General features: G+C 43.3%; 1 protein-coding gene across 2 annotated transcripts in view; it reads left to right on the forward strand.

The window, feature by feature from the left end:
* The window catches only part of EGFR (epidermal growth factor receptor), a 44727-nt gene extending 42438 nt beyond the window's left edge, over positions 1-2289 (forward strand). For both annotated transcript variants that reach the window (XM_050915708.1, XM_050915709.1), the window contains 4 exons: positions 30-197; positions 294-341; positions 442-547; positions 1571-2289. In XM_050915708.1, coding sequence (XP_050771665.1) covers positions 30-197; positions 294-341; positions 442-547; positions 1571-1947 — 699 coding nt within the window. In that variant the 3' untranslated portion in view covers positions 1948-2289. The remainder of the gene's footprint in view (positions 1-29; positions 198-293; positions 342-441; positions 548-1570) is intronic.
* Positions 2290-11668: the final 9379 nt, after the last annotated feature.

An 11668-nucleotide genomic window follows, 5' to 3' on the forward strand; every position in this document is an offset into this window, starting at 1 on the left:
GTCTTCCCTCACACTGACTTGTCTCACAGGGAGATGATAGGATGCACCTGCCCAGCCCTACAGACTCCAAGTTTTATCGCACCCTGATGGAAGAAGAGGACATGGAAGATATAGTGGACGCAGATGAGTATCTCGTGCCACACCAGGGCTTCTTCAACAGCCCCTCAACATCCCGCACTCCTCTCTTGAGTTCATTGGTATGAAACTTTTCCTCTGTGGAAACACGACAAGCAATTTTAAGAGTGAACTGCTTCTCATAATGTCTGTATTTTCTTTCTTTCTCTTTTAAAAAGAGTGCTACTAGCAACAATTCTGCTACAACCTGCATTGACAGAAATGGGGTAAGTGGGATGACCTTTAAAAAAGGAGCAACTTCTCCTATGTGGATCAACTTCCACAAAACAGTCCCTTTAATATTGATTTTCTCTACTCCAAACCTAGCAGGGGCACCCTGTGAGGGAAGACAGCTTTGTCCAGAGGTATAGCTCAGACCCAACGGGCACTTTCTTGGAGGACAGCATAGACGATGGCTTCCTGCCAGCCCCGGGTGAGTACCTCTCCCGTGTTTCCACCCGACAGCCACTCATTCACAAGCCATTTGGTTGTGAATATAATCGTTGTCCTTCCTTTTCTGTAGAAAGGAAGCCATCCAAATGCTTCCTACCTTTTTTTGCTCAGTAAACAGGAGTGGAAACGTGTGCACATATCCTTTTACTAGACTTTATCTGGCTGCTTCTGGCCATTTCTCATTTCAGTGCCTTCACCAGCCAGGTTCCTCATGTTTGCCATGTATGCCACCTGGCTAAGGAGTTTGCATGCGTGGTTATATGTTTAAAGCTTTCTACTTGGGAAAATATCTTCTAAAAACCGGGTTTCACCCCTTAAACCATTTCAGCAATATAAACAGCTTTCTGGCAGTTTCACTGCTTTCAGATGTTGATACACAGAAGGCAGTTCACAGTTTCACATGGACTTACAGCGTAGGCGGTCAGAGAGCGAGCCAGCGAGCACTGAGGGAGCTGGTGCTGGGTTATGCAGTCATGATGCTTTGTGCCCTTAAAAAATCCCAGCCAATCCTTCCAAGAATACGCCACAGCTGAGAAGGGTGAAAGACCCTGCAAGGGATGGCATTGAAGTGAAACATGGAGTCTTTGTTACTGCCAGTCCTGTGTTTTCTAGGCATTTTCCTCATCTCTCAACGTTTTTCTAGGGAAACAGCTTCCGGCAGCTAAGCTCCCAGACTGCAATTTCAGAACAGTATCTGGGACATAGCCACCCACACGTCACTAAAATCAGCAGTAGCTATCTTGCTGTCTTGTGGTCCAAGCCATCTTTCTGCTGCTTTACAGACTGAATTCCTGAAGGTGAACTTCAGGGCAGCATGTTTGGTGCCATGGCACGGCAGTCCCTGCCTTTGGCTCTCTTCCACTCCAGGAAGTTCAGTGAGATGCTGTGCATGAAGAGCAAGTGGCAGCTGGGTTGAAGCTACACCTCAAGTGATGCAAATGGCTGCATTAGTTATCTATCTTCATTTTCATTCCTTCTCATTTTTATTTTCTTTTTATTCCAGAGTACGTAAACCAGTTGGTGCCCAAGAAAGCATCTGCCTCAGCGGTCCAGAATCCAATCTACAACAACTTCTCTCTCACAGCAAACTCAAAGGTCCCCATGGACTCCAGCTACCAGAATTCACACAGCACAGCTGTGGACAACCCCGAGTATCTCAACACCAACCAGTCTCCGCTGGCCAAGACAGTCTTCGAGAGCTCTCCTTACTGGATCCAGGCGGGCAACCACCAAATAAATCTGGACAATCCTGACTACCAGCAGGACTTCTTACCGAAGGAAACCAAACCTAACGGTCTCTTGAAAGTTCCCGCAGCAGAAAACCCGGAGTACTTGAGGGTAGCAGCACCAAAAAGTGAATACATTGAAGCCTCGGCATGACCATAGAGAATTTCTTCTTGCAGCGAGGCAAGCCAGACTCTTGGTGAACTACCTGGCTGCTGCAAGAACGGACTCTTGCTCAGAGCGAACGGCAACCACAATGCATCAATAAGCACACCTTTCATTTTCAGCATGGGGCTGAAACTGCAAAGCCTATCTGATGGTACTTTGGGTCTTTTCTTGCCCATTTCCATGTAATAACTGAGGCCCATAGCCTGCACTCAGATGCATGTTGAGATGGAGCAAGGTCTTCCTGGATGGAAGAAATACGGATGCATTCCTTTCATTTTCAAATGGTAGCATGGTGAGAAGCCACTCTGGGATAAACTTGAGAGCTGTACACATTGCACAGTCAAATTCCTTTCTACAGTCTGTATTTTTATAAAAGTTTCTAACAGAATTTTTGGATCTTTTACAAGATCAGATGCTTGTACTGCTGGTCTGCTATGTGGTGCTCAGATCACCAGCAGGAAAAAAAAAAAAATGTTACTAAATAGTTTTCCAAAATTCCTGGAACAGAAACAGTTATTCCAAACCAGCGGATTTTTACAAATTGGCTCCATATACTGCCTCTTGTCATGAAGAGAAGTGCATCTGGGGGACATATGGGAGATTCTGCCCAGAGCAGTATGGAGTGGATTGCTCCAGGAAAAACTAGCACAAGGAGCAAAATGGCACGACGCATCACCTACTGACCACTACTGCTAAAAACTGACAGGAGGAGCTCACCTCAAAGTTGTCTGTACATGGTTATAAAGTGCTCGCTAGTCTGTTTTCTGATGGTCAAACGCAAGACATTTTTTTTCTGATCCCTTATGTAGCTGTCAGGTTGTCAAAATGCCTTTCTTCAACGAAACTGTTAAAGATGTTGCCATAACTGAAAAATGAAGTGTCCAATAACGTTTAACAGACTTTAATTAAATGTCAAGGAAATGCAAATGGTGGCAAATTGGAGCATTCATGAGACAGACTGGAAGAACTATACTAAATTAAACTTGACTAGGGCAAGAAACACAGGTAGCTCTAGCCAAGCAGTTTTATTTCCCTTCTTAAAGGGGCTCAGAGCATAAATCATTTTCCCTTATACATTTGGCACAGAAAAGGGATATATCACTGTTATGCTTTACTCACTTCAAGGCAGAATACTGCCAATTGCTGTGCCATGCTGGGGCAGAGGCTGGGGCTGGTTGCCTGTCCCTTTGGGGTTACATATCCTGGCAATGCAGGTGGGGCAGTGAGAATGAATTAAGGAAAGGAATAATAATCTAGAGTGATGGAAAATATTATCTCCCTCTTCTGAAACACAGGGCTGCCTACTGGTTCTTTAAAATACCCAACGTCATCTTCTGTTATCAGTGTGGGATAGGCAGGCGAGGCCACGCTAAGATTTTAGCTTGATAGTATAAATCAATCACAGCAGCAAAAGCAGCTACTCTTTCCAGGGGCCCATGATACAGAACTTCAGATTCTTCCATCATTAAAATTTCTTACGAATGTAGGAGGAGTAAAATGCCTAAAGTGTGAATTTATTCAGTAATTTAGACGCATCCCACCAGCAGCTTGGCAGTGCTATTTTAATCAAACCACTAGATCAGAAAGCAAATGCACATTTGGTGATTTTGGTACAAAGGCCCTTAACTAGTTGAACATTGGCAACTTGCTTGAGGGTAGCATAAGCAGCTGAGTTGCAGAGGATATGTAGTCTATATTAAGTAGCAAGAAAGAGTCAAATTTATGCCGCCACTGTGTTTTGAATATATCAGGATGTGTTTCAGTTTAAGTACTGCATCTGGAGTCCAGGATCAAGCAGCAAATCCTCAGAACATTGTTTTTACAGATTTATTGACGAATGAAAGAGAAGAACAGTCATGTGAAATGACCTCTTGTATAAGTAATATGGTGTAAAATGCATTAGCAGCTTGTGTGTGTGCAGTAGCTCATTGGCCATGCTGCAGTCTAGGGTAAAGCAGTATATTGGGTCAAAATCCAAAGATTGTCCTGTTTGGTACATGTGTGTCACCATGGCCGAGTCCCAGGCACAGTGGTATGGAGGATGCAACGTTTGACTTAGATTATTACTGGCTTGTATTTAAAATGCTAACCAAAATTCAGTTCCCATGTCCAATTAGTGGCAGATTTCTCCTTGCATTCCTGAGAGCAGATTTGTTGTGTTGCTCTCACAAGCGTGCAACATGTACGCACAGGCAGCGCTGCTTTTCTCCACCCACCGCCCCGGAGGAATGTACATAAAACCAAAAAAAGAGCTTAACAGAAATCACAGATAATTTTCAATTTGCTAAATCTGTTATGTCTCCAAGCAGAACACTAGAAAATCATATAGTGCATGTTCTCCTGCAGAATCTTTCCGACACTATTGCACAAAGGAATTTATTGATGTTTTGTTTTAATCTCCTAGATAAAACAAGAAAGCCACTAAGAAGTAGCAATATGTATCACCAGCATTTTGTAGCATGAAAATTATTTAACAGAGGTTAATATGCTTGCCCTTTTAAAACAATTTATGACGGATTCAGTAGTGACTCATTGATAGAAACAAGGAGATTCATCTAAAAATTAAGCAATGTAAGTTTGAAAAAGCATTGCTTTCTGAATGTATTGTTTTTGATAAGAAAAGTAGGAAAGAGGATGTAGGACTACAAACTCTCGATACAAATTTACAGGTTCCAGATTGGTGGGATCAGCTACATTGTAAAGTAGTTCTGGTAAATAGGCATCCTGTAAGCCATGATTTGTAAATCAGCAACTCAGTAATGATTCAAAAGCCAGCAAAAAATAAAAACTGGGCAGTGTGTTGTAGTCTGTGGGCAGTGCCTGCAGGGGCAGATACAGTGGTACTGGGAGCAGATGGGACTGTGCAGCTGTGTGGCTGTTGCTGAAGGCACGGGTGCTACGCGGGGTGGTGATCATAGGGTAACAGACATTAGCAATGTACCAAATTATTTCCACTGAGAAGGAAAAAAACCAACCAATAAGCAGCTGAAATTGTCTGGTTTTCCCATTGCAGCCCACTGACCATTTAACAGCAAGCAGCCCCCAACAGATCATAGGTGCTCATAAAGGCGAACACGGTTAGGCAGCATAAATCAGCCTCCAAAAATAACTTGAAAGCTCTGCTGTTGTCTCTCAGGAGGTGTGGGTAGAAAATGCTGATTTTTAAAATGCAACTAAATAGGGAAATGTAGCAGGCCACAGCCACTTGTAAAAGCTAACAGAGTCTTACCGGTCGACAAAATTAAAATTTCCCTTTTTACTGTATTTCTCATGGAAGGCAAAACGAAACCACTCACAAGTTAGTGCTTAGCGTCTCTTAATCATAAAGCAGCAGTTAATATGGAACTACTTTTGCAATAATAATTTAAGACTTTTAATAACTGCTAAGTATATGAAAATGTAAGTTAAGGCAAGAGTCTTCATCATACTTTGATGTTTTCCAGTGATCTGTGTACAGTGTCAGCGCAGTTGACTTCATTTGGGCCTTGGGTTGTTTTCTTCTGCTGCAAAGGGAGTTGGCTTGGGAAATTTCCTTCATGTTGCAATTGGTCTTGTCAGGTAAATTAATTCGAGAGGCCGGGGGCTTGCTTTTGTTTCCAGCTGGCAGGCAACAATGCAGTGCATTTTCTCGAGAGAGCAGTTGGAACTAAATGGTAGTTTCTGGAACACCTCAGGGTGATGCCCTGTCCCACCAGCGTCACCATCAGATGGCCACGTGAAGCCCCAGCATTAGAAAATATGGTCCCATAGTTCATTTGAAAGGAAGGGGCTTGTGTAGGGAGAATAATGCAAGGGAAAGGGTGTAGCCAGCCAATCCATACCTGAGACAGCTGCCAAATTTGCCCAAGGACATCACTGAGGTCATTGACTGTTCCTGCAGGTATGGGTGGGAATAGACATGTGGCTCCTGTCCCTGCTGCTGGCTTGAAGCAAAGCCCTCTTGCAGAGGTTGCTTGTGTGAAAACCAATGTACGCGGCATTCGTACTATGGGATGAATCTCTTCTCTTCCCTGGGAGATGCAGTTAGGGCTACAACAATGTCACAGGACCCCAAACAGCTTAAAGAGGTCCCATCACAAGGTGCCTGGGGTGTCCTCGGTCTGTCTGGGGGTGCTCCAGGGTGCCAAGGAGAAACTTTGCATTTCCAGACAAGCACTCATTTTTCAGATTCAGAGTTCAACATCTTCTGTTAGTACGACCGCTGCCTCTCCAAATGAGCAGTTACAGTACTCTGGCTTTTGTTTCCCCCCGCGTTTCTCTGTGAGAAAACATCTGAATCAGGACAAAGTATGAAAATGTACCTGTGTCCTCCTTCCTGATGGAAACCGTATGCTCATGAAATGTCAAACTCTGTGCATAACACTTAGCAAGAATGCTTTGTAATGTTTTATCACCACTGGTTCAAATTTTTCTATTGGGATCCCATTTTCTAGCTTTCTTTTTGTAAGTGTTATCTCTTTGTTCTGACATAGAACTTTTAAGGAGACTTTTTAAAATAATTTTTAAAAAATAGAAAAAAAAGTTTATACAAAAGAAAAACACGACACCTTCAAGTAGCTTGTCAAATGGGCTGCATTAGGACCAAAGATGTAACGTCTTGTTTTCTTGCTTTAAAGGAATAGGGTATTGATCACCACCTCCACAGCCTCTCATTGCAGGGAAAAGCTACAGATCTCCACTCTTCATTGGGGCTAGGCCAGACCTCCACTGAGCCAAGAGGGCTTGACAGGAGGGTGAGGCCTGTCCATAGAAAATCAAACCAAATATCAGGACCAGGTATCACTTCAGGGCCAGACCTACAACCTCTGCTCCATTTCAATTCATTTTCTACTCAACGCAATAGCTAGACGGGGACACAGTCAAGAAAAAAAGAAACAAATACATGATGTTTTGGCTCAGTATCAGGAAAAAATACAACGATGTGAAGATGAGACATGATGAGATAACTGCTTTTTATGTGAGGAAGTGTGTAGGCAGGCAGTGAGACTTTAAACCAATAACACTTTTGGTTATGTATTACTTTAATTATGCGGGGGAGTTGAAATCACAGCGCTTCCATGACAGGCTTTACTTTCTGCCACGCGTCCTGCCTCCGTTCAACATCATGTGTTTTGGCGGATCACCTGTATTACCGTGGCCGCATGGACTGAGAATTGTGGGTCGGTCAGAGGTACTGCATGCAACCCTCCTTCTTATACAGGGAGAGAAGAGTGCGGCGATAGTAGGCTGTACCACCGTTAGTGGTCAAGCAAACCCTCAGTAGCATCCAAAAAAAGGGTTTCCCGAGGAAAAATTGATAACTGGAGACCTGGCTGGCAAAAACACGCCACTTGTTGCACCACTGAAGTCAGCAGCCAAAATACCTTTGGCCAAGATTCAGGGCTGGTGCTCCACCGACTTTGCTCTCGTCCTCTTATGTGGTGCAGATGGGGCTGTCTGGATGCATGACAGTGTGGGCGTTGTGGTCTCTCTCTACCCCTCACCTTGAAGTAATGGATTTTTCTGATTGATAAGGTGAAAACCAGAAATCAAACACACCACTAACAACTAGACTGGTTGAAGGTGTTGTTCCTATGTAGCTGATACGGTACATCGTTTCCAGTCACGCTGGAATTTATCCAGACCCTTCTCCTTACCTCTCGCAAGCTAGCTGGAGAGTGTGCATTTGCAACCACCATCAATGTTATCCTCATATTTTATGAAAGGGAATGAGTAAAGTAGTTGTCTACAATGGTAGGAGGCTTGGCTCACATACCTAGGTTGCTTTTTTAATCCTACATTCCTAATATCGTTCCCCTTGAAATTAATGGGATGTTTAACTTGATTACACTGAGAGTATAAAACAAGGCTAATGTTGAGTGATTTTTTAAAATCCCTCGCAATAATCAGAGATCCTATGGATCCATTGCCTGTTTTAGGCTGCTTTGTATTGATGCAATCAACCGAGTATAAGGTATAATGTCTTGGTTTTAATAAACTGTCAAGCAATATATCCATAGATACAGACGGTACCCTTGCAGCATTGTAAAGTTACTCAACTATGAAAGCACTATTTGTACAATAAGACTCTTGACTTTTATATGGTTTAATCATTTGTACTGTTGATCAAAGATTGTTTGTATATTGAGCGATAAAAATGAGGTGTATATTATTCTTTTTAATTGTTTTTAATTTTTGGAGAACTTTTATTGTAATATACTATTGTATTTGGGGGGAAGAAAAATCAGTGGCTAGCTTGTAGGGTTTGTAGCCAGAGAAGAACTCACATTAAGGGTTCTTTATTGATGGACTTACATTTTTTTTCTGGTAAAAGTTGTCACCTGGGCGATTTATCCAGAGCTTAGTGAAGCTAATAACAGGACTGTTTCCCCTCTCCAAGACTCTTTGGCTCTCTGCATGCACAGTGCTGGAGTTTCATAATGTGAGCAATAATACAGCTAACACTTGTGACCATTGGAAGTGCAATATGAAAGCTCAGGTGCTGCTTATCAGGGCGCTAATAAAAGCTGCTCTTTCGAATTGCATGGCAGGTTCTCAGTTCACTTTTATGATAATAGCAGAAGCAGAGTCAAAGCAATGCCTCAAAAGCTCATCCATGTGACATGTGGTGTATGAAGCCATACTGCTGGCCATTTCTGAACTGCATAGCTATGAGCTGTGCAACAGCAACGCAGGACTCCCTCGTAAGGAAAGGCAAAATAAAGTCTCAACCAGAGTCACACTGGTGATGTAAATTGTTGTACTACACTAGGCAGAAAGAGAAATTCTGTTAGCAAAGCCAGTCAAATGAAGCCCTGATGTCCCCTGAGTATTGGTGTTTAATTATCCAACTGGTGGAACAGGTAGCAGACAAAGATTAAAGGAATTACAGGGTCCTCAACATAACAGAGCAAAATGCACTGGGTTGACAAGACAGTAAAGAAGAGAGGAGCTGCAACTGTCAGTACACATTCAGCCTGGATAAGTCCCCGGCATCACAATTAGTAAACTAAATCATTTTTGTCTATAAAGATGAACTTTGTACACAGAAAAAAAGCCACTACAGCACCTTTCTCATTTTCATCTTTCCATCCAGTCCCTTCCAATACGTAGGCTGCATGTTTTACCAGCTCAACCTATTTTATGCAGAAATGACGTAGTCTTAATCTTCATATTACTGGTTCTCAGAAATGTCTAATGCGTATTAATGCATGATATTTTTATTTTAATAAAAGTAATTAAATAAATCTTTGCTCTTTTGGCACGTGATTTTTCCCCCTCTCTTTAGTGATCAGCTGGCTTGGGAAGATTCTATATAAGTTAGTATTGGTATTATGAAGAATAATAATAAGTATTAATATCAAGAAGGAAACTGAAATATATGTTGCACATCCATACACCTCCTCTGTGAAGATCAGAAAACGACTTATAGATTCAAAAGTCTTTATCAGACAGGAAACTGCTGTTCTCTGTATTTCACAGATAGGATAACAGAGGCAGGGCAATGCCTCTGTACTTACCCCAGAGAGGTAGGGACACTAATGGGGCTAAATCCCACTGTCAAAGCACCGTAAGAGAGGAACTTAAAATGAAGAATGATGTAGGTAGAGAAAAGCGCAGGTATTTGGGAAGGACGAGCATTCAGAAATTCCACTGAGCTCAGTGTGGCCAACTTGAAAGAAACATAAAAAATGACAAAGGGTGCAAAAGGAAAAGACAGCCAAAGACACACAGCTGCAGTTTAACCCCCTTGTCTGCCTCCACAGGATATGGTAGGTTAAGATAAGAGAAGATAAAGAAAATTGCTATTTAAAGATAGGAGAGGAATACAAGTCTCTTACACATGCTCCGTCATTATCGGCAGCAGCACTAAGCGAACCTCACCCTTCGGCGCTCCTGAGCTCAACCCAGGAAAGCAACAAAGCCAGCCTCTAGGCAACTAATCTGAACATGCGATAATTACATCAGATCACGTAAGAAATTTCCAAGGTGGCCAATAAAAGAGCCAACGTGCTTTGCGGAGGCCCACAGCCATAGTCAGACCACCTACCATGGCACCTGGGACAGACCTATATGCCTACTACAGCACTGAACACGGAAGGGCTTCATCATTGCTCTTTGGGACAGTCACATTTCAGCAGTAACTGGTCATAGATGACCACAAAGGCAGGTGCTGGGAACTGCAGAGAAGGTGACTCTGCCTCCTTAAAGTTGCATTATGTTTGCTGGCAGACAGGCTCAGCTCCTTTGTCAGCGCCCACCTGACTCAGACCCATGGCAGACCCCCAGGAGGGGTGCCACTGGCATGGCAGGTGCCAAGGGACATGTCCTGCTCGAGGTGCTCAGCGGGGTGGCTGGTCTTGCTCCCCACATCCCTGCCCACAGGATGAGATGGCTTGCTTGGAGCCCACCTGTAAGTATATACGGGGGAGTAAGACCCCAGTCCCACAATGTGGATTATTGCTGCTGTTTAGTTGAGAGAGGAGCTCTGGATCAGGTGGTGCTTTAAATTGTTTGTTGGGAATTGAAATGTCTCTAATAAGCACCATCTGTGTGAAGTTCAACACCAGAGCTCTTGTTGCAGAAAGCCTTTTACTTTAAAACCTGTTTTCTTTCTAAAGAGAGCAGAAGGAATGTTATTTAATGCATGTGTTAACCCCAGAGACTGCTGCCTTCAGTGAGTTACAGCCCTGTGAAACTGAACTAGCTCAGAAATAGTGCAGTAAGTGTTTGTCATCTTTATCCAGTATCATATGGGCTGGTTTGTACTTTTTTTTTCCTTTTCTTTTCTGGGGGGGCACAGACTTATGGATTGCACTAGACTTCACGGGACACTGTCACTCTCAGATAGGAGTGAAGATGATACAAGAGATGGTTATTCTTGTCTCACAGACAGCTTTTATTTAGTAGTATTTGTACTGGCACTCATTTAACAAGCCAAGGTACAGCTAATAAGGGTCACAGCTGGTTGTATAGGTTTCCATCTAGCTCTTGGAGCCTGTTAAATCATCAAAAGCAGAGACCCTGTGTGTGAGTTTAATGCTCGTGGATAAGAAATACAGCAATGCGTGACCTCCACCACTGCCCGTGGAGATCAAGCCATGCTAGGTCAAACCAAGCTGGGCTAGGCATAAATGTAACTAGGATGCAGCTCTGGCACAGCACGGTGGTGAGGTCCTCCAGGCACAGCACTGTCCCCTGCGGCCAGACCTGCCATGGGGCAATTGTAGAAAGCACATGCAACTATCTGAGATTTCCGAAAAGAAATCAAGCTTGCAAAGTCTGCGTAGTTTCTGGTGCTTGTACCTCGGGCTTGGCACTTAGGGCCCAGCCAACAAGACTACTACAATTACCCTTGCTTCTGAGAGCAGCAGAAGGAAAGCTAATAGTGCCCTCTCTTGGAAGAAAAAGAAACTCTGTCCACAACATACATAGCTTTAAAATAGGTCTCCCAGCAAACAGAGCAGAAAAAACGAACTTGCATAGGCGATTTATTTTCCAGTCCATTTGGAGTACAGGTTCATGGTACATTTAATCCAACCTAAGTACAGGCTGCTGCTGGAAAGGGTCGCCGCACTGATCCGATGGAAAATTAATCCTTCTCTTTGGCGGTTTAGTTTCAGCAGACTTGCAATGCAATTGCATGCACGATAGAGCTGACATCTGACATAGCAACATATATTCGAAGGACATGACTGTACCCCTTGGTGACAAGTGTACAAGTGACAGG

This window comes from Gymnogyps californianus, chromosome 2 (assembly GCF_018139145.2).
Source record: "Gymnogyps californianus isolate 813 chromosome 2, ASM1813914v2, whole genome shotgun sequence".
In the NCBI taxonomy this organism is placed as follows: Eukaryota; Metazoa; Chordata; class Aves; order Accipitriformes; family Cathartidae; genus Gymnogyps; species Gymnogyps californianus.